This window comes from Idiotropiscis lumnitzeri, chromosome 1 (assembly GCF_059441095.1).
Source record: "Idiotropiscis lumnitzeri isolate Australia: NSW breed Sydney's pygmy pipehorse chromosome 1, RoL_Ilum_1.0, whole genome shotgun sequence".
Lineage (NCBI taxonomy): Eukaryota > Metazoa > Chordata > Actinopteri > Syngnathiformes > Syngnathidae > Idiotropiscis > Idiotropiscis lumnitzeri.
In genome coordinates this window covers 38,547,628-38,570,611 of record NC_142391.1, presented here as the reverse complement: position 1 = coordinate 38,570,611, position 22,984 = coordinate 38,547,628, and the positions used below count along the sequence as shown (strand labels likewise).

At 40.3% G+C, this 22,984-nt stretch overlaps 1 protein-coding gene across 1 annotated transcript in view; it reads right to left on the bottom strand.

Moving 5' to 3' along the window:
* The window catches only part of ncor2 (nuclear receptor corepressor 2), a 72,774-nt gene that overhangs the window by 16,284 nt on the left and 33,506 nt on the right, over positions 1 to 22,984 (bottom strand). Inside the window, exons 12-22 of the mRNA XM_088299804.1 lie at positions 19,128 to 19,306; positions 17,948 to 18,002; positions 17,765 to 17,863; positions 16,287 to 16,444; positions 14,817 to 14,977; positions 12,988 to 13,050; positions 8,697 to 8,839; positions 8,453 to 8,591; positions 4,945 to 5,368; positions 1,260 to 1,380; positions 387 to 648 (exon numbers count right to left, since the gene is read on the bottom strand). Of these exons, the coding sequence (XP_088155930.1) occupies positions 387 to 648; positions 1,260 to 1,380; positions 4,945 to 5,368; positions 8,453 to 8,591; positions 8,697 to 8,839; positions 12,988 to 13,050; positions 14,817 to 14,977; positions 16,287 to 16,444; positions 17,765 to 17,863; positions 17,948 to 18,002; positions 19,128 to 19,306 (1,804 nt within the window). The remainder of the gene's footprint in view (positions 1 to 386; positions 649 to 1,259; positions 1,381 to 4,944; positions 5,369 to 8,452; positions 8,592 to 8,696; positions 8,840 to 12,987; positions 13,051 to 14,816; positions 14,978 to 16,286; positions 16,445 to 17,764; positions 17,864 to 17,947; positions 18,003 to 19,127; positions 19,307 to 22,984) is intronic.

The window sequence follows — 22,984 nt, the reverse complement described above, 5'->3', positions numbered from 1 at the left end:
TGATCTGCAACTCCCATGCAACAAGCTCACAGTCAAGTGCACTAAAAAAGCCTATAGAGTCTCTTCTGGGTCAGTAGGGATACAATCATTTATCAGCTCCCTCTTTGCCAGTGTCCCAGAAACACATGAGTACACCAAAGAACAAACTAGAGAACACAGACTCAAGGTCAGCAGCCAACTATGAAAATTTTGTTCAAACACTCTTAAATGTGTTTAATAAACTGCCAAGCATCATGCATGATTCTGTGCACACCAACACAGCTGTAAATAAATGGGCCCAAAAAGTGTTGTGACGTGACAGTTTACTATCAATTTGTTCGCCAAAAAGCTTGTACTGCTTGGCAAGTTAAACATTGAGTATCCAGTAGGCAATAAAAGAGGCGTACCATCCTTGTCACCAGTGGAAGGACTGCGTGAGCGGATGCGAGGGCTGCTGCTATGAGGAGCCTCCCAGTCCCTTTCTGTTTGTTGGGAATAAGGCTGCTGTTTGCCCGGCTGGCCTGAAAGCTGCTGCTGTTGTTTGACCTCCTGAGACGACTCCCCATGAGCCATGGTGATCTGCTGCTGGTACAGTGCCAAAGCATGAGGCGGCAATACAGCCTTGGAAACCCCACTCCGTTGATTGCCTTGCACTGACGCTTCTGGTATCTACACACAGGATGAGAGGGAATTAAATGTTCTATGTTAAGTATGAACTTGCACACAAAACATAAATCGTCCTTTATGTATTCAACATATGATTAGCAACTATATGCAACATCTTGATGATTATGTATATACTGAAATACATTATGTTAGGTGGAGTGAGCCGACTGAATAAAAGTCGTATGTGGAGCGATTCCCTCTCCGTGTGCCGTTCTTTCTCCCACAACTCCGATTTCGGAATAACACTCACCACCCCCCAGGAAATAGAGTGTTACATTATCTTGCTTTAATCTCTATAAACTAAAGCATACAATTGCACCTGCTCAAGGTTCATGCAACTTTTTAATAATCAAATAAAATTTCAAGTCATTTAAAGATTTTAAAGCTTATGCGAGCTGATATTTTTTGTTTGTCTGGCATACGATATGAAAGATTCTTATGAAGAAATCAAGGTGAAAGCAAGAAAGGCTTTATGCACAGGTTTCCAAACATTTCATTTGTGCATTATTAAAACTCCAATGATTGAGTCAGAAAAGTACTTTGCTATTTTGATAACACTGCTTTGATGGACGGCCGCAAACAGAAACATGGAGGTTGGAGAAAGAGTGACTCACAATAGGCGGGATGGCAGCCGCCCGCTGTTTGAGCTGTTTAAGGTCCATGGGCTTCTGCAGAGGGGATGAAATGACCCCATCATGAGTGTAGTTCAGTAGGCTTGGACGGGGAGAAGTCATTCTATAGAGATATTTAAAAGAACACGAAAATATTAGAGGCGTTTGGCCTTAGAACATAACAACACAAAAATAATTCATTGGAAACTTAGAAACGGATGTATAGCCACAGAAAACAATATAACAAAAGACTGCATAACTATTAAACTACAGCTGAAAAATTTATATGGACAGTGTTCCCTCGCTACTTCCCGGTTCAGTTATTGCAGTTTCAATCTAACGTGGGTTGTCTTTTTTGATAATAATTTAATCTATTGCAGTTTTACCTTTCTGGCAGGTTTTCTTGCTATTTTTTTTCCATCGAAATCAGACCTCAATACCTCTCGAGATATTGTTTTGTTGGTTAGTTTTTTTATTAAATACAGAATAAACAACAGTGATTGGTTATTTGTCTTGTTTAAATGACGCAGCAGCTGAAGAAGATGCCGCCACCGAATAAGAAGCAACGGTAGACAGGCAACTAACTTTGTTTGTACAACAATTGACAACGCGCATTAAGCCACCAGGATTGTACTTTTGACCACAATGCGATGCGGGATTCTGGTTAGGTTAAAGACCTAGTGTGTAAAGGAAATACACAAAATAAAAATAATAAAGCATGAAAAAAAATATTTGGTATATTTGACAAAATAATAGTTTACCCAAAGTTAGATTCTACCGAGCGACAAACCCGAAAGTGTGACGTCCTTCCAAGACACCTATTGCGGAGCTCAACATAGAAAGTGTAATAAGCCTGTCAGAAATTCACTCATAAAGCGAAACCTCAAACATATCTGAGGGGATCCAGGTATTTGAAGAGTTGGAGGAAGTGGAGCGTGTTTATATCTTGTTCTTTGGACCATACACGTACAAGCCAGATGCTTAGGAGAGCATTTAAGCCATTTTAAGATGAAAAGAAGAACAAACTAGCTGACGTTTCGTCGTCTTTGTGTCATCCGCTGCTGTAGTGCCGAGCACGCTCCGGTCAGATTAGTAGTTTAGCAGCATGGTATTTATTCTTCATTTCACATTTTAATTGTTAGATTTATTACGTGTCGCAAGTATTTAGAAGGGTGGGAACTATGTATTGGAGCTCATAATATCTTAGTAGAGGCATGGACCCCAAAAAAAATGGACCTCTACTTACTAGAATTACTATTTCAGGTAGTTTTTGGAACAGAACCCCCGCGAAAAATGAGGGACCACTGTACTCAGTATGAAGTGGCAGAAAGACAATAGCACAAGTGAGAAAACCCACACACACACATCTCTTTGTTTTCTTTGGCAGAGGGCAGCAATTTTCTCAGCTCTGCCAGCGCGTTCAATCGGCACTCATGGAAAATAAAAAACAAATACAGCACAAACACGACTAATCATTCCTCCCACGCACTTTGACACCCATTTCTTGTGGCCTCATTCACAGGCACGCACATAGAAAAATTACACTTAAAAATGCACATTATAGGCATTAAGTGCCACTGAAACTATTTCACTGACAGACGAGGCCAAGTATGCAAGTACATGCAACGAGTGGTGACTGGTGGACATTTCACAAGGATGGGGGGCTGGGGCTTAGGTTGTTGTGAGTGTGTGGAGGATGTGGGGGGGCTATTAAAGAGAAAAAAACATATACATATATAGAATAAAGTTCCACTCTGGGTTGTAATCCTCCATGAGTGAGATAAGACAATAACACTACTGATCACATAGATTAGTTGCACATTTTTGAATTGCGCACCAAAAATTATTTTATGAAGTGATTAAATTGTCAATTATTTATTTTGATTAATTGATGAGTCAGATGAAAAAAAAACATCCATGCAAACTTACACAAAAGGGACATAATTTAAAAATGCAGCAAAAGCACACATCATGACTCAGTTACTGGTTTGGTCAGAAATGTGCACTGTTAAGGAAAGGTGATGGAAATCTGCCGATCACCATCTGTGGCTGATTGATCTGAGAACCATATAGAAATATGTTAAGAATTCTTTACTTGAATTCATTAGAGGAGCAATTTTGTAATTCTTACTTGTTTTAAAAACAATAAAAATAGGGAAATTAGTTGAATGTTGGTCTGCAGCGGTCAAATATTTCAGCAAATATATATATATATATATTTTTATATATATATAAAATATACACACATATATAATTCATTGCCCCCCCCATATTTTTCAAGACTTGCTAAAGAAGTCCAACCCCACCCTAAAAAGGTCCTACAAGAGGGAATAAAACTGCACCCCGAGGGAGTTATTATTGTATAGTACATTTTAATTAGAAGATAACATTTGCTTAGTTATCAATTTTTTAATTATTATTTTAATTATTGTCTATTATCATTTATGTATAGCAGTTTCTTACAGCTGTGCATGCTGTATAAATAAACCTGCGTTCACTTTTGACTAAACCATTAAATAACATTTGAATGAAGAAAGGCATGTCAATTTTTTTAAGTCAAAAGTAAACAGTTTGGATTGAAATTTGGATTGAACTCCCACCAGAAAAATCATAGCCCTTCACTGCTGAAGTAGTTGCACTTATGTGTCTGTAACGTTGTTGAGAAACTTATGATTAAGTCCATAAAGCCACCACATCTGTTTTTATCCATGTGGTCTGGTCTCCACGTTCCCCTCTTGAAATATTGTTAAGTGACTTCACCGAGTAGACAGTTGAAGGCAAAACTGGGTACAATAAAATTTAGCATCCTGGCTGAGCTACATCCAATATGGCCACCACATCGACATGCCTGATACCAAGGTGGTGAGGTAGCCATGTTGAATGTGGTTCTGGACGAACGTGGAGGCCACTCACGAGCGAAAAGAAAATGATTTGAACGGTAACTCAGTTTAAATGTTCCGACTGGGCGCAGTGGAATTCAGCGCTCTGTGGTGCCTAATACATGTGTAGTGCACGAGGATCTTACGGCGCATGTCACACGAGTCTATTCAGTTGATCAGCCGTGTTCTGTGCACCCAAACTGGAAGTACAACATCATTTGAGATGCCAGATATAAATGAATCAATTTTGTTCATCAATAACTGTATATTATTTTTCCTAGTCACCCAAAAACAGATATAGTATTTACCAGAATATTAGCCGCTACTTTTTCAAACACTTTGATGTTTGACTCATGCGGCTTTTAATGCATGTATCAATTTTTGATTTTTTACTGAAAAGCTTCAAGCCATCAATCGCTTTACCCAAAGCCTCGTCGCATCTGACCAATGAAAATAGTGAACAGATTACAGCGGATTCATCAGCCATTGCAATTGGAACACACATGTGGCCCGTCTGAGAAATGCGGATGTATGTGTGCGTAGCGTTACGTGGCTTTGTAGCAGCGAATATAAGCATATTTTAGAGCCGCAGCTATATAAATGAAGATGTATTGTAGAGCGAATACTAAGCACCTAGAATTGACTTTAATGAACACAGGCAGCATGGATTCATGTTAGAATTCTTTTTGGTGGGGGGGTGTAAAAATGTAGGCCACATTTATTCTTGATTCCTGTTCAATGCATTGAAATATATTGGCAAATTAGAATATGCATATATGAATTCTAAAAACCTGTTGTGTGTTTTTTACCTGTTCTTTTCTGTGTTGTCCTCTTCCACTTCATCAGCACTGCAAGTGGCACTGGAGTCGCTGTCCCCATGGGAACCTACTTTGGCCCCATGGTCCTTCTTTGAACTCTTTGAAGTCTTGACATCCTCAGCCTCTACTGTAAAAGGTTTCTTGTCTGTTGCATCACTGCTCTGTGATGGTTGAGTCAGTTCCTTGTTCGGCTCTCCTGTTTCAGTCTTTATCTCCTGCTTGATGGAGACCTCTGCATCTTCTTTTACTGGAGATTTCAAATCTCCAGCTTGCTCTGTGTCTGCTCCAGCTACCTCTTTATCTCCAGAATTAAAGCCAGCCTTCGACTTATTAGAACCCTCTTCCTTGGCCTTGGTATCGTCAGCCGAATGTGGTGATGGCAAACTCTCGGTGTCTGAGCTGTTGTTGGCACCACCTACCAGAAGAAAAGCCAGTGAATTGTGAGAGAGTTGGTGTGAAACAGAATCAGGAATGTTAATACTTTTGTCAAATTGTGGCCTCAGCTAGAATTTGTCATCCACTTGAATACAATAATGCTGACCGTAATTCAAACAGAGACGTCATTTTTCACCCTCAGGAACAGAAATATCATGCGGTGCCACCCTTTAAAATCTATTACCTGTAACTTAGGGGTGTTTCAGTCATGGTTTTATGCTGACTATTCAGACACTGACCCTTCTTCAGTCAAATCGGCCGGTACCTATTCCACTGCCACTCACATGGATAAGCTGCTTGATTATATTGACAAATCAGATATTAAAAAAGCAGTATATCCAAATTTCTCTTAATTATTCAAAAACAAAACCTTATTTCACATCGACATTTCTGGTAGGATCTGAAAGGTACAGTATTAAGGAAAGAGGGTGGGAACGCTACAGCTGTCGTCACTGCAGAGCAACATGAAGAAAAAGCTGCTAGATGTTTCAACGTTCACAAAAAATAAAAATTGGGCATCCACAGAACAATCTCATGTCCTCTGACAAGAAGAATACGCGCGCCTCGCTGGAGGGTAAATTGGGAGAAACAATGAAGCTCTATGAGGAGATGAAGTGAAAGATTTTAATTAGGGATGCATGATAACTATTGGACCGATATTAGGAAAAGAAAAATCACATCACTTGTATCGGATCAGTATCAATAAATTAGGCCGGTATTGAAAGCCCCCTCACTTACACCAACACTGGTCTGGTGATTGTTCCAAATTTCACGATGCGGCGACTGATTTATTTATATTTTTTAAGTTGTACACGTACACAAAGCCGAAGTCTCTCACCGCATTTTCAACATACCGGACGAGATGGTGCGACCAGTGGGAATATCTATAGAATGTTGTCGGGTCTGGCAGCAGAGACAACGTAAACAAAAGTGGGGCAACTGAGCCAAGAAATGCTAATGGCCAACAAGTGGTTCAGAAAATGAATGGATGGATAATAAATGCTGACCCCGCACTATGTTCTTCTGTCATAATAGTAATTAATACTTGTAGGAATAAAAAGGGCGACTGCTCATTGAATTGCAGCTATGTGGAGTGATATTTTTAATGATTTGTTTTTAATTTTGGTTGTTCAAAATGTCTTCGCAAAATAGTCAGTACTGCTAAAATGTTTGGGGGCTTGCCTTTATTTGTGAGTAACGTGCATTGTTGAAAAGTCACAGATAAGAAAATAATAATAACTTTGTGAGTAACGATACCCTTCTGAGCTTGTGAGATTGCTCATCGCCTCATCGTCTGAAGTGGCAAGAGGTCAAAATGTAACAAAACTTGCCACTGTACGTTGCTGCTGACCACTTTTTTACATCATCTTCTGACCCCGCTACATTAGTAAGAAGCAGAATTGAAATGTTTTATCCTTTTTAGCTGCAACAACAGATATATTTGTAGTCAAGTACCCTGCCAAAAATGCTAACAATTAATGGTATGGGTTTCGAGAAGCATAATTTATTGATTATCAGTATTAGTGGGGGAAAAAAAACAGTTGTTGTGTATGCCTAATTAGTCATATCCAGAAAAGTAAAAACGACATAGTTTTACCTATCGTGTGACTGAGGTAAAACAATCTTAAAAGAATACTGTAAGTGCAGTGCCTGGCTTGAACGAGTGTTCATATCTCTTGAACTTTTTTCACATTTAACCGTTTTTGTGAGATGAATAAAAAAACATCCCCAAAACAATGTTGCCACATCATGTTTCACAGAGTGGATGAGCAGTGTTAGTTGTTACTTGCATTTAGACAAATACCTAAAATAATAAACGTGGTCTAACCAAGCCCTTTCTTCCACACAGCAGTGCACTCTATTGGATTTCGGGGTATCAGAGTACAAGGGGCTGAATACAAACGCAATCCACACTTTTTAGATTTATATTGACTTACATTTTTGAAAACCGTATATCATTTTCCATCCACTTTACGACTATGTGCTACTTTGTGTCAGTCTAAAATGTCAACAAAAGGAATTCAAGTTTGTCATTGTTAAGCTCACAAAATGTAAAAAAAAAAATTAAAGCGGTATAAATACTTTTGAAGGCATGTGGTGTATTAATGAAAATTATTGATGAGCACATGGCTAGAAATTGATTGATTGTATGAAAATAATGAGTCATATCCTAAAGCAATGAAAGCAAAATTGAATGCACTACAATATTTTGCTGCAGCCAGCATAGGTGCTGTTGATTCTGTCACTAATTTACTGTCACCAAGACAATGACGTGCGATAAGGGAAGTTGAATTCAATGCGGGCCTCTCCAATGGCAAAGCTCCTTCAGAGAACAACATTCATCCATCCATCCATTTTCTGTTCCGCTTGTCCTCACAAGGGTCACGGGTGAGCTGGTGCCTACCCACGCTGACTTTGTACAATAGGCTGGGGACAATCTGGACTTGTCGAGACCCAATTGTATGGCTTAATAATAAATATATATCATTAATACAAACAAATTGTTGGAAAAAAGGAAAATAAGTAAAGCTAATCAATATCTACTGTTACCAATTATCCAAATCAAGGAAATGGAGTATAGTGCCCATACCTAATGTATAATTATTAGGAATTTGACAAGCCATTATTTGTGAAATTTTCCAAATAAATAAATAAATAACATGCTAGGCACACTTCAAATGCCTTTAAAATCAAATCCTCCATAAGTAATTGGCAACAAGTGACAGCTGAAGTCCATGATTTTGTACTGGCCATGCCAGCCAGACAAAAAATGTGGTTATCGAGTAGAAAAGGAAATGAAAGGGTTGAAGAGATTAAGTTGTTTTTTTCGCCCAGATACTCTATGAGTGATGTCACACAAAAGCAATCCTCAAAAAGGTCATATTTTTCCAACACAGAAAAAAAATGAATACATTTTTTCAAGCCCATCGCTCGATTTTCGATATTCCTAGCGCACAGGTTGAAGTGGCCATTCCACCTTAAGTGGTGGTTTCATTTTTGGGAACTAATGTCACATTGCCAATATTATCTTAAAACTTTTATTCGTTCTCTAAATTAAGTCTACCTTCTCCATCTTCAGGTGCCTCCTCTTCATTGCCACTCGCCCCTGAGCCTTCCAACTCTTCTTCCTCTGCAGTGAACTGTGCAGTTGTCTCTTCATTTTGAAGCGTTTTGCCCCTGCGGCGAGCCTTTCGTTCCTTCTCCTAGGTTAAGATCAAACACACAAAACATTATTTAAATAAACACAAAATAGGCCACAACTTTGTGATCTCTGAAAACCTCTGCCAGTTTTTTTTTTTTTTGCTTACCGATTTCATTTTATGTTGCTGCAAAATCTCATCCAGTTTTTGCCTCTTCTTGTAGTTGAAATAGAAGTTCTTACACTGTGACACAGTTTTTGATCCCACCATCTTGGCAATGGCAGACCAGTTCCTACCATACTGAAGAAGACCTGCAACAACGACCCAGTGATGTTTAAATTCAAGGTAACATTCTTGTCACCAGCCCAAATGCAGTCAAGAAAAAAAATACACATATTAGCGTAGCCTTGTAAAAATTCCAATGTATGTATGATTAACACTTTGAGAGAACAGCCAGTCAAATAATATTTATCAGCAATAACATGTAAGTGTCTCTTAATAGCTGTCCTTCCTCAACTATATTACAACTAGGACTTGACTCCACAGTATCATAGACACTGGGGGTAAAAGGAGCATTGGCAAGCTGACATTATATTCTGAAATGCGCAAACCATAGAAATGGTAAGAGGAGTGGTAATGTGGCAGCTGAACCACCCCTTATGTCAATGACATCACTAACTCTCCCTCACTGAGGTCACACTCTGTTATATTCTAACTAACTTTGATGTGACCCAGTTCCAAGAAATCCTGGTCCTTTACTCAGTCAACCACATGATTGTGCCTTTCACAAGAGTTGACATGCACCCGCCAGACCAGAGAAGGATAGAAAAAGCGGTCATGAAATTCACATATCACATGTGCTCAAAGAATTGTTGTAGGGAGCGGTCAGCGTGTTTGTGCAAGAGAGGCCCAAAGACAGATAGTGTAGAATTTACTGTGGTGGTTCCCCTTCAGCGTGTGTTCTAAGAGGCTTAACCTACACCACCCACTTGTTTCCTGTGCCAGTATGACAGATCCTGGCAAGGCACTCTCTCTGAGGGTTTTGGGGGTTGTTTAGAACAAGTGCGGCGCCAACACCTAGAGGGGGTAACCTTATACAATAGTTCAGAGGTCTTTGCATCTCGTTATTCAATGAGGAAAGGAAGCCAACAAGCAGACACACTTTGAGATTGTGGTCATGATACTTGATACTTAAAACTCATTCATTGACATCTCTCCGAGTAACAATGCACCTTTGACAAATATAGCTGTAAATGGCAGAGATTCTAAAAAGAAATCTACTAAAAACTAATCTTCCATATACAAAGCAGCTCATGCATCATCTAGCAAGTTAAAGAACACCACACTTGTATTCCTCTTTATAAGCATACATTAATGACAACACTAAACAAGCAACAGCTGACCTGTCTTCATATAAAAACTGCAGGACAACCTGTGGACTTTAAGTGGTAAGACTATGACTGCAGTCAGTCACCATTTTAGAAAACCTATAAAAGCACTCCATGAATTCAAAGTTTTAAGAAAGCAATTCCTCAGAATGAAACGTAATGACAAATATCAATACCTAGTTTAATCCTTCTATGCGAGTGTACAAAGCGCATTGCAAAGTAGCTGCAGTTCACTCAAAGCCTTAGAGGCAGAGAGAACACGTGCAACAAACATCCAATCAGCAGCAGCAATACAGAAGCAGGTGGTTGCGTCACATCCAATCAGGACCCTGAAAGGCCTTCAGCACCACCCAGAGAAGTCCAATCAATAGCTGGTGTAGCCAGAACGTGGTTGTCACTGTGTCACATGCCTGTTACTTCAGCCGTCGTCTTGTGGCCCTTCTGGATCACACGATCAGGCTATCTGATCTCTGCAGCGAGAGCCTGGAATGCTCGTCAACACTGGGCCTTCAGATCCGGATCACAGATGAAAACAGCTCAATCTCTCCGCTCTTACGTCCAGCTGGCTTGATACTTGAGTTGGGGTCAGGTTGACATGCTCCAAAACAGCACATGCTCCTGGTCGTTCCCCATCTCTCAGCTATTCCACATGCTTCAGTTATTGCAGCTTTGTTCTTCTGCTGCGTCTCTCTTCAATGGCGGCCGTCAAGGAAGACTTCCACAGGAAAGTGGGACTATGAGGCTGTGCTCTGTGCTCACTCACTCTTCTCTTTCTCACTCTCCCTCATCTGATCTTTCCTCTATCTCTCTCTCTTTCCCCTCCCTCTCTCCGTCAGCCTATCCCTCCCCCTACCTCACTCTGCCAGCAGGCACCATCGACCAGTGCACACACAAATGCATGAGTACACACTAACTCGAGCCCTCTCGATCCCTCTCTCTCTCCTGTTAATACTTTAACACACAGACACAAACACACACTCAGGCAGCCCAAGTGTAAACACAGAGGGAGTGGAGAGGAGGGGGAGGGAAGTAAGGAAAGGGGGAGGAGAGAGAGAGAGAGAGAGAGAGAGAGAGAGAGAGAGAGAGAGAGAGAGAGAGAGAGAGAGAGGAGTCTGAGTAGGGGATAAAGAAGTGGAGAGTAAGCAAAAAGAGATGGGGGGACAGGGGAGGCAACAGAGTTGATGTTGATACCATGAGAAAGCATCAAGGCGTTCAAATTTTCCTAACTGACCTGCTTTTCATCTTGAATGTGACCTCTCCAGTCTATAATAAAACAGAGTAAGGAGAGCGAGCAAGTGGGGGGGTTGGGGGAGGGAGGGGCGGAGGGGTTCCCTCACTTGCCAAATCTTCCACAGCTCTTGCCAACTTGGGCTGGTGCCATCTCTCAAACCGAAAAGTGGACGGGGAGAGAAGCAAAGACCGAGCAACAGTGGAAAAGAAAGCTGATCTGTGGTTTTCTACCTGCAGCTCCTTTGTGTGGGTTATTCCAGCAAGTAGGGAAGAGACCTTTATCCAGGTGGCTGCTTGCACTCTGACAAAGCCTTACAGATTATTGCACTTCCATGAATGCTAGCTAGCCAAGAAGTGTGCGCATCAAAACACACAACTTGGATCAAGATCCAAGCGATACAACCTTTACAAGACATCTATCTAACAAACAGGCCCACACAAAGAGGTTGAGTAAGTGGATTTAAAAAGCAGCCTTAGAACAACTCTTGTATGCGCTACGGGTGTTTGAGCAGGAATGAAGACAAGTTATTGTTGCGATACTATGCTGATGCTATGGTGGCAAAATGTCATTTTTAGATCTGTTTAACTAAAGAAGAACAAATTAAGATTGTGGACATCCAAGCCTCAAACAGATACACGTCAAGAACCCAAGAGCGGTGAGCACCTTGATGAAGTTGTACAATAGTAGTTGTGGGGGTTAAACAAATTGGGCCAATACTCTCGTGCATTTAGGACAGGAGGGTGAGATGCTTTTTTTTGGGTGGGGGGATGGGCTGTTATAATTTCTGAAAAATGGAAAGACTAGTCCTTCAGCTCTGGCTGCTGTCGCCGGGGTTCTGTGGTTACATAAGCACTTCATAGAAGCCCTGCATCCACTGAACTACCAGGCTAATCCTCTGGGATGGAGCACCCCACTAATCCCACCGCAGGAGAATGGAACTGAAGACATTAACCAGGATTACTACACAGGCCTGTGTTCAAAACAAGCAGTGCCAGATATTGAAAAATAACCCCTTAACAGACAAATTATGTACAAATAAACCTCCAGATTGCTGGGGCCAAAGCACATGTAGCCAAGAGGTTACAGGGGTCATATTGGGCACTAGAAAAAATAGCCCCAAATCAACTATGATTAAAAGGAAGGATGAAAGGAAGAATGAAAAGTTAAATCACATTAAGCCACATTAAGTTGACCCAAATCATCTTTATGCAGACAGCAAGTCGTATATAAAGACAGCCCTTAGCAATTACATTTGTATGAATGCACGACAACATTTCAATATCTGCAACACTGATTACTCATTCTTAAAATATAATATCAGCAAGCTTGTCAAACTGGTGTTAATGATCTGTGGGGAATCCCTTGCGAAGAGTGAGAAATAAACCACTGCGAGTGACACACTTAATGAGAATCATGTACTTTGCACAACACTTACAATTGTAAAAGTGTGAAGACAGTGAGCACACTATCAGAGACCTATGTGAATCAGCCATGGGCTGATGGGTAATCTTCTGTCAGAGATAATACACATGCAGGTTAATGACTGCTACAATTTTGCAGAGGTCAACTGATAAGGGGCAGACTTTACAGCCACCACGATAAGAAGAAAGGCTGCCTTGACCCGGAGAAAGGAAATGGCTAGTAAGAGCAGCAGCCACGGTCCACACTTGATACACGCAGAGAAAACTTCGAAGCATGTGGCAATTGCTGCCGCACTAACAGGAAGGCACATCCTCATCATTTGTCTGGTGTGCTTTTAAAGCCACGTGTGGCATCTCTATAATGAACGATAATGCTGCAAACAAAGCCACAGAGGAAAGAAAAGTTTGTTGCTTGTTACCTTTTTTGGCAGTTTCCATCTCTTCTTCAGTCCAGCGAGAACTCTCGTTCATCTCTAGATTGGCTGTCTCAGATACACACACACACACACAAACACACACCCACACACAAGCAAGAAAAAGGAGGGAGGGGGAGTGGGCAGTTGCAAGTGACAACGTCAGTTAGGGAGTGACTGACAAGAAGAAAGCGAAGACAAATTGGAGAAGAAAAAAAAGTATCTGTGGGGGGAGGGTATTTTTGCAGCTTGCTAAAAAGGCACCGTTGCCTAGGTCGCCAGGGACTGTTTGTTTTAGATGGAGGAAGCAGGAAATCGAAGGAGAGAAGTCAGTTAATGATTATAGACAACAACTGCCTTTTCCCTCACTGCACGAGTTATTAGCCAGAGTGACCCTGGCCCTGCCCATCGCAGAGAAGTTGGATCTTGTACTTGTATGTCCTCTATATGGACATGTGAAGGACAAAGCAGCCAGCCAAGCATTGCTCTAAGCAACAGCACAAGGAAAGAGGGAGGCTGTGCACAGTCCCAGCAGCTTGACTCACTGAGGAAGTCTGTGTGACTAAAGTGACTGCAAATGCAACATGCAGAATATACTGTACGCACAACAGGTGATATATTTAATCAATAGCAGAATTAATGGTGTGAGTACAACTAACTGACAACGAGCAAGGACTCCATATGGGGAGAGAGCAGGCCCTTCAATAACTGAGTGTGACGAGGACTAAAGGGCCAACAGTGCACTCTGGTGGTATGGGACAAGATATCATTATTTGGAGTGCAAGTGAGTCACCGACAACAGTTGGCTATTTTTTTGTCATATTGCAGGTGGGTGATGTTTAAAATATATGTTAAAATGTTATGTCTGCCGCCCAATGGCTGCCGCTGAATGTTTAGTTCAGAGGTAGGGAACTTCGGTTCCTTGAGAGCCATATCCTGCCTGTTTTAGATATCTCGCTACTCCAAAAACACCTGGTTCAAACAATCAGCAACATCGAGCTTTGTTGAGGTGTTAAACGATCCTGATCATTTCAATCAGGTGTGTTGAGCAGGGAGAGATTTAAAACGGCCAGGATATGGTTAAACAGGAACCAGAGTTTCCTACCCCTGGTTTAGTTCAACCATGGTCTTAAAGTCCAAACACCTGTCAAATCTTTTAATAGTTTGTCCAAGACGATTAATTACTGATCATTTCTACATTCACTAAAAGTAACATGCAGAACTACTGGGGCCCAACTTTAAAAAATGTGCTGAATACAATAATGGCCAACCACTTCAATGTCAAAATTGGAAGTAAACCTTGATTTAAACCAGTATTCATCTTTTTATTTCTGACCCAATTAACGACTGTTTATTAATTCACGGGCATTGATGTAACAATATCTTTAAATGGACAATGAACAACATTAATGTGGCTTCCAAATAAACATTAATGATGAAATGGAGAAATTTTCTCCGGGGACTCCGGTTTTCTCCCACATTTCAAAATGCATGCATGGTAGGTTAATTGAAGACTCATAATTGACCTTCGGTGTGATTGTGAGTGTGAATGTTTGTTTGTCTATGTGCACCCTGCAATTGTCTGGCAACCACTTAAGGGTGTACCCAGCCTACTGTCAGAGGACAGCTGGCATAAGTTCCAGAACGTCCGCGACCCTCGTGAGGAGAAAAGATTTGGATAATGGATGGGTGGACGGATGGATGGATGACATGGAGAAATGCAATTCATTCATTGTCGTCCACTATGGCCCTTTGGTGCAAAGACCTAACAGATGAGCTACCATCACCCCACAACCTTAGCTTAAGTGATTTGATATTAAACCACCAAGACTGACCGAGTTCACTGTTGGCAGGCGGTGTGGTCGTCTCCTCCACCTCACTGGTCATTGAACGGGTGATTCGGCCCTTACGCCGGCCTTGGCTGTTGGCAGTTCGTCGACCCTTGACAGCCACTGCAGGTTCTTTGTCCTCTGCATCCTCCCCAGAAGTTTCATCTCTGCAAATTTAGAAATGGCATTGTGTTTTCAAACAACATTTAAAAAAACAAATTGTGATGTATAATAAGTGGTAAAAGTAGGAGATGGTTCAATGGATCCACAAATATTGACATACAGTCTGTGCTCAGTTAATTCAATTACAAGTCACGTTTCCAAGTTTAGCAGAGTTTGCCACTGCACAATATGTAATAGTAAACCATTATCCGGGTTTTGTTTCCACCACCGGGAGTCTACTTAAGATGGTAGTTGAGAGTGATGAAATAGTATTTGCCTCCTTCTCGAATTCTCTCTTTTATGTTTTTTTTGCAGTCTGCCCACTTTAATGTTTACGATCATCAAACAAATGTAGATTAAGACAAAGATAATCCAAGTAAATAAAATGCATTGTTAAATGGTAATTTGATTTGTTAAGCGGAAAACAATATTCCAAAAAATTCGAAAACAGAATGCATCAATACTGCTAGATGGAAATGGGGCTAAAAAGAACAAATCTTGGGCAAATTTGGGCAGCATGAGAACTGGAACTTTACAGAATACCACACACTGAAATGTGAACGCAAACACTGTCAATTCAAATTTGCTGATCTGTTGCTGTACGAAAGAGGACCGTGAGACAGCGGGGTCTGCTTGGAATCACCCGGCAATGTCTCAGCACAGACAGAAAAGAGGTAATGCCTTGTCAGCATTTTCATGTCTGACACAAATGCTCAAGAATGTACATTGCATCTACAATTCAAAGTACAACCTCAGATTAGATCATAAGAGTGCCTGCCTACACATATTGTGTGCATTCACCTATTGATTTCCAAGAACAGAAAGAGTGGTATTCCAACTGTTTTTTATCCGTTACTGTTTGACAATATTGCACAAAGCCATCCACCCACACATAAACAGACATAATCCGTTTAGATTGTTAATAGCAATACCATAGAACAGAAGAGCCCTCCAAAGGTGTTTCCAAGGAAAACAGCTGTTTTAATAAAGCGAATCAATTCCAACTTGTCATTGGTGGAAAGTTTGGCTGGAGGTGAGACACCAGGCCTTAAGTTTAAAGAGCAATAGGATTTCCAGATGAACTTTCTCTCTCTAAAACATACTTTCACCCCGTCGTTTGACACAGAAAGCAAGGAATGGAAGTAACGTCACCCGAATGCATAATAAATATATAAATAAATACATTTTAAAAAAGCAAGTTACAAAGATTTGCTTCTTCAAAAGTTTTTCATATACTGTAATAAAGATGATGACTCTAAAGTCGATTGCTGACTTAATGCTCTCTCTGTTGAATTAATAGTCGCTTGGACTTACTTCATTCCATCCTCTTTGTCTTCAGCCTCCGGTTTATCCTCCTCCCTCTCTCCTTCCTTGTCCTTCTCCTCCTTTTCTTTGTCTTCCTGGCTGTTTCGATTGACTTGTTGCTGCTGCTGTTGTTGCTGTTGCTGCTGTTGCTGCTGTTGCTGGCCATGCTATGGAGAATCAATGTCAGAGTTGTCATTTGAAGCTTCCATGTCTGAGTTTGTAATTAGTGAAATGACAAGTGCCCAAAAAATTTTCTCGCTAAGTAATTTGGCAAAATCATAATTTACATATTTCAAAATCCTATCATTTAATTTTTTTGGTGTCGAAATACTCCTAAACTGACCTGCGACAACACAACATAATTGAGATAAAATACACTTTTACAGACATCAACAAATGGCAAACAGATCTATTTGATAACACCATTGTTTATCTAACACACACAAAGTAATCTGGTTTCACTGAATTTCACGTAACTACAAAGAATGCCTGCCAAAGCAAAACAAAACAGGATACGAAAGTTCAGAAACCACAGAATAACTGTTCTGCTCTGTATATCGTTTAGTTTTTAAGCAAACAGTACTACTTCCTCACCATTGCCTTGCCTGTCTGGGCTTCAGGGTGAGAGTTCAGATGAGTACAGACCTCCAGGCTGACAACTATGCTTGCACTAATGACAACCCACTGCTACTTGTGATGCATTTGACATTACTGCCTTAGGCCAAAGCAACACATTCATTTTATGATGATGATCTCAATACAGGAGCTTTAATGTGCGAGCTGGACTGACAATAAGTGTTAGAGGCAGTCAGGAAATACACGGCAGAGTTAAAAAGATGACGTAAGGGATAAGCAATTTTGATGAGAGGTCCAAAAATGTTTTATCGATACCTCATGGGCCGAACTTTGAGCATACACCCCCTACTGTGTATTGAGGAAACACATTCTAATAAGTCATCATACACACTTCAATTGGAGAGCAACAGCGCTTCTATTTCTGTGTGTAGCTGTCTTCATTAATATGATAGTTTTGTAGTCAGTGACAATAACGTACTGCCAGATTGTGTCAATTTTGCCAATTTATCAATCAATATCACACACACTGACTGCTGAGATAACCCAATACAGCTGTGACAGTGGCAGGGGTGATAATTGCGATCATTATGGGACACTTTGTACCACCCTCACATTAACCACATTTTGACAAGTTTTGTTCAATGTTTCATCATCTTAAAATGTTATGTTCAAAAATAAAACAAGATATTGCAACATTCAATATAAATAAAGAAAGTAGAGGAAGGGTTAGCATAGGTTATTCCTGCCTGACGTGTTTCAGCAAGAGGTTCTGGCATTTTGCCCAGTGCGTGACTACTACAACCTCAGAAACTGTAATCAGCTAAAGGTAATATTGTCATTGAGATAACACGTGTTATTTGAAAGAGCAGAGGACATGATTGAGAGTGTTAAAGCTTGAAAGCTGACAATACCTGGCTTCTTCCTCGGCGTCTGTAGTTTCTTCGAACAATGTTCTTATAGTTCTCATTCTTTTTGGTCAAATAATAAAAGAGCACACATTCTGCCACCGTCTGCAAAACAAAATAAATGTGATTCTCCTGAAAAAGGTAGGTCCAGAGAAGACTGGATTACTCAGTTCAACACAAGAGCCATACCTTTCTTTCGAGAAAAGAGGCGATCAGGCCAAAGTTTTTAGGATGTTGGATGAATCTGTGGAAGCAGAACATAAGAAATATGTTAAATATTATTTGCATTAAGCACTGAGCTCTAAAACCTAAGCGTATCACAAAAAGTATATATACATATATATATATATATATATTTTTTTTTTTTTTTTTTTTTTTTAACTCAATTAACTCAGTTTTATTTACTTCAAAAATAATTTGCATACTTTGCAAAGCCAAAACACCCGGCTCAAGTTACCACTGGGCCTTGCAAACCAACACTGTTGGAGTGTGGTGCTTGTGGGCAGAATTAAATGTTCTGTATAAGTTTTGAGAATTGTTTCTAAGAAAAATGCCTGAAAAGATGACTCCGTTTAGATCATATTGAAGGATCAAAGGAAGCTATTAGAACAGTCTTTGAATTAATATGTACTTCATTTTAGGTGATTTTACATTAATTCCAAGATATTATTCAAGTAAACATCTGTAACAAGCTTCACAAAAAAATAGTAAATGAAAAATGTGATTAATCGCAATTGATTACGGTAATTTTTGGCAATTAGTTAAGATTAATTTCAGACGCTGTCTGAATTTAGGAACAATGCCGTGTCTGTATCTTGATTTGACACAGTTTCATCAGTGCCGTTTTGTCATCGGAATGTTTTTAGTGTCATGTTTTCAGATTGAGAAGAAGCTGAGAATTCTTAAATGATGGTCATGCTTGGCAATTAATGCAGAGCAAATGTTGCGTTCTCATCAGTATACGTTGATGTTAACATCCAAACTGTTGGCTCTGATGCAAACGCGCATTTTGCTACCTTTGCCAACAATTGCAAATGTTTGCCCCTCAGTTGGATAGTTTCTTTTAATCAATGAAATTGCGAAAAAACAGTAATGACGAGCTGTGGGCCACGAGGACACAATGCTTGGGTGTTATAGTGGCCATATTTTTAGTTATTGCTTTGGCCCCAAGTGACCCTAGGAACACTGTTCTACATAATTGCGTAAGATACTAAAACCTGGTTAGCCCAGGATTTGATGGCTGGCACATTTCATGGTAACCTCCACCAACAGTAAATGAATGAATGAGAGACAATGCAACACTGTCAAGCATTTCACCAAAATGTGCCAAATATGTGTACCCCCATTCACCATGCTAACTTGACCTTACTTCTCTCTGAAAGTGTCCTTCTCTTGCTCGCTCCACATGTTCATGACCTGCCGGTCCTTGTACACCTTCATAGGGTCATCCATCAATCCATTCATGTTGATGAACTTAATGCGTTGCTGCTCAGCATCAAACAGCATTGGGGGGATAACTGCCAGCTGTCGCATTTGCTTTTCTGTGTTCTGATGTTCACACGTGCCACACAAAAGACACACGCACACAAACACAAGTGAACATATATCAGCATCCAGGAATGAGACAAACGGGAAGGGAGCTAAGACTGAGCTTATAGTTGTCATGAAGAAGTAATGTTACAGCTGTTTTAAAGCACTACAGAGGTCAGCAGGCAGAATAGGAAGTTAAGCTTCCTCAGAAATGTCAGCTGTTGCAGACAAATTCCACACCAAATGTGAACTCTACACACATTTACCTCTGACTTTTTAGTCAATAATTCTACACAGCAGGGACAGTGATTAAAGGTCCATCTAAAGTTACATGCAATACCTGAACAAATTACTGCCACGTGTAGAACAGAACAGAAAATCTTTGTTGTCCATATACAACCATATATATACCGTAATTGGGGTGTTATTCTCAGGGTTGTTTCAAGAAAGGAAAAATAGTGCAGAAAAATGAATGAAATATGCAAGCAATATAAATTGTGCATTGCAAATTGCAGTAAGGCACACCTTTTCTGCAAAATGGCAGCTGTGTCATACTATTGGATAGTTAAGTAAGAAAATTTAAATTTGCAGTTTAAATGGCAACCAGGCACTCATGTAATGAAGAAGTGGAGCAGATATTTCTTAATGAACAAGGAGGAGCAATGAGGGGAAAGAGTGAATGGTGTTATTGTGAGTTCTGTGCAAAAAAAAAAGCCGTCTGTAAGTCTGTTCATTCTGTTCCTGAGTGAAATTGAGCATTATACTTTGTTCACATCTTTGATAAAGTGAATCCTAATGTAGTGATTCTAGAAGTAGGGGTTGGCGTTCCAAGGCATTTTCTAGATCAATGAACTGATCCAGAACCTGATTTCAGGAGAAAATTACATTCAACGAAATATTTTCACAATTGAAGACTACACTCTAAAGTAAATACAGCCCTGATTCATGTTCATATATGTGAGCATGTAAAAGCAAAAGATGCCACGTGTGCACACAACTACACGTATGCATTGTGACATAATACACACATATCATACTTTGCCAAACTATGAAACCTCACTCTCTTCACTTTCAACCATTCTGCTTTTTATGGTAAGCAATTCATTTTTATTTTCCCATTCAAAATGGCTAGATTAATTTAAAAGATAACGTTTTATTTAGTTATTTACATTAGCCTTATTATTTTAATTGCTGCCTTAGCACTTTCTTACAGCCGTGGTTGTTGTGCAGTGCTGTATAAATAAAGTTGAGCTGAGTTATAAATTATTCAATTATTAAAACGACATGTTTCTTTTTTAAAAAGCCAAATGTAAACGCAATGTTCATCTGGCTGAGGCTCAAACTCACGCCAGAAAAATCAGCACCCTTGACTGCCATTTTATATCATGATAGCATGTTCTCCTCGTGCCTGTGTGTGTTTTCTCCGGGTACTCCGGATTAATTTTTAATTTAACACTCTAAATTGTCACTAAGTATGATGCCCAAAGACAGCTGGGATAGGCTCAAGCACGCTGGTGAAGACAAGTGGCTTGGATAATGAATGAACTATGACTGCTTACCTTTTCTCACTTCATTTTCAAAATACATTCAACAGATCTGTATTAAATGAGGAATGCATCCAGTAGTGCTGCTATTTATCAAATCATTCATCAAATGTAAGCAGAAGCAAAGTAGCCTACATGTTTTATCATAATGGATACGCTTTAACGGTGTTCCAGTGAGACCTCTATGACTGGTACTCAGTCACGAAGTACTTTTAGCTCCGGTCTTTCCCGATGACATGACGTTAATTATTCCAGTAATCCCTTCGTGAGAATGATATTTGTAAGAAGTGTAGCTTATTCACTGCCATGGAGGCGAGATGACGGAGGCTGCGATTACTGAGCTAGGAGCGTAACCGCAACATGTTTAGCAGCCTGACAAAGCTCAGTGCTAAATTTGCCATTGCTAGCTGCGGTGCATCTTCCCTCGACCAGCCGACTTTGCGGCTATAGGTGACAAAAGCACTCCAACAAAGCTTTCAGTATTGGAAAAATTACATGTAATTCTCAGTTTTGTTATTCTTTGTGATGTTCAAAATGAACATTTTATGTGTGTGTGTGTGGAGCGATGAGTACACACTACCCAGCATGCCTTGGTTTTTTTTCCTGTAAATAGTTATTAATAAGAACATGTTTATTCTGTCCCAAAGTAGTCATATTCATGGTTTGCATTTATACACCTCATTATTAATTCATTTTCATTGACTGCTAATCTAAATTTGCACCGTAAATTGGTAATGTAGGATGACCGTGTATAATTCACATTCCGGTAATGATGCTCAGTCTGCCATCTGGTGGCAGCTAATTGGCATAAGCGTGATAAGTGAAAGATTTTGCTTATCAAATCAAGGTTCCACTGACGTTCTTATTACACGCAGTTTGCTGCAGATGACAAATGGCGATAGACACGATAAAAATGACACGTTGTTGCGATATATATTGTAATATCAGCCAGCTCTAGTGAACGCTACGACCTGCCCACCCTATTATGCTATAGCCCACATAAAAAACAAACAAAAAAACGTCAATCTTACTTCCTATCCCTTCAAATATGCTATGCTCGGCCGGCTGCCTGGAATTTTAGTTAAGCGCTCCAAAACCGGGGAAGTTGTTGGAAGTGCAGGTTCGATCCATGGATGCCGCAATGAAATGAAATGTTGATCTTGAGTGAGGAAAAGTGAGGTACCCCTACTATACACAATACCCAGCCAATGCCTTCTCAAGACAGCCAGTAAGACTGACAGGTAATCCTCTCAGTAGCATGTCTCCAATTTTGTTGCGAAACATTTCATAAAGTTCATAAAGCTACCATACCTTTTCTTACCAATTTGGCCCAGGCTTCACATTCTCCTCTCAAAACACGTTTACGAGAGTCACTGAGTTGAATATGAAGACATAACTAGATAAGTTGTTTTGTTGAACATGGGTATCCTATTTTGCCTCATATCATGTGGCGATGTGTGTTGGTATGACAATAAAATTCCTTGAATACTTGAGACGCCTGGCTGACCCGCATAAATTTTTGGATGGGACAAGTTCCCGTCAAAGAGATCGGCAGGAGACGGACAGGAAATGATGGCTTTAACGGTAACTCCGTTTAAACGTTATTGGCTGTGGGCGGTGGAATTCAGCGCCAAACAATGCAAAATACGTGCGTATTACATGAGGACCCACTATGCATCTGAAGACTTTTATGAAGGTGTAGCCACAATGTTCTGAGCACCCAAACTGGAAGTACGTCATCGTTTGAGATGCCAGAGAATTAATTTTATTCATCAATAGATGTATAATTTTTAACCTGCTCATATAAAGAACAGATATACGGTACATATATCTGGTCGGGTGGCACGGTGGATGTCTGGTTTGCACGATGGCCTCACAGAGCTGAGGTTGTGGGTTTATTTCCGGCCCCGGTCTTCCTGTGCAGAGTTTGCATGTTCTCCCCGTGCCCGCGTGGGTTTCCTCCGGGTACTCCGGTTTTCTCCCACATTCCAAAAACATGCATGGCAGGTTGATTGAACACTCTAAATTGCCCCTAGGTATGAGTGTGAGCGCGGATGGTTGTCTATGTGTGCCCTGCGATTGGCTGGCAACCAGTTCAGAGTGTACCCTGCCTACTGCCCGAAAATTGCTGGGATAGGCTCCAGCACCCCCG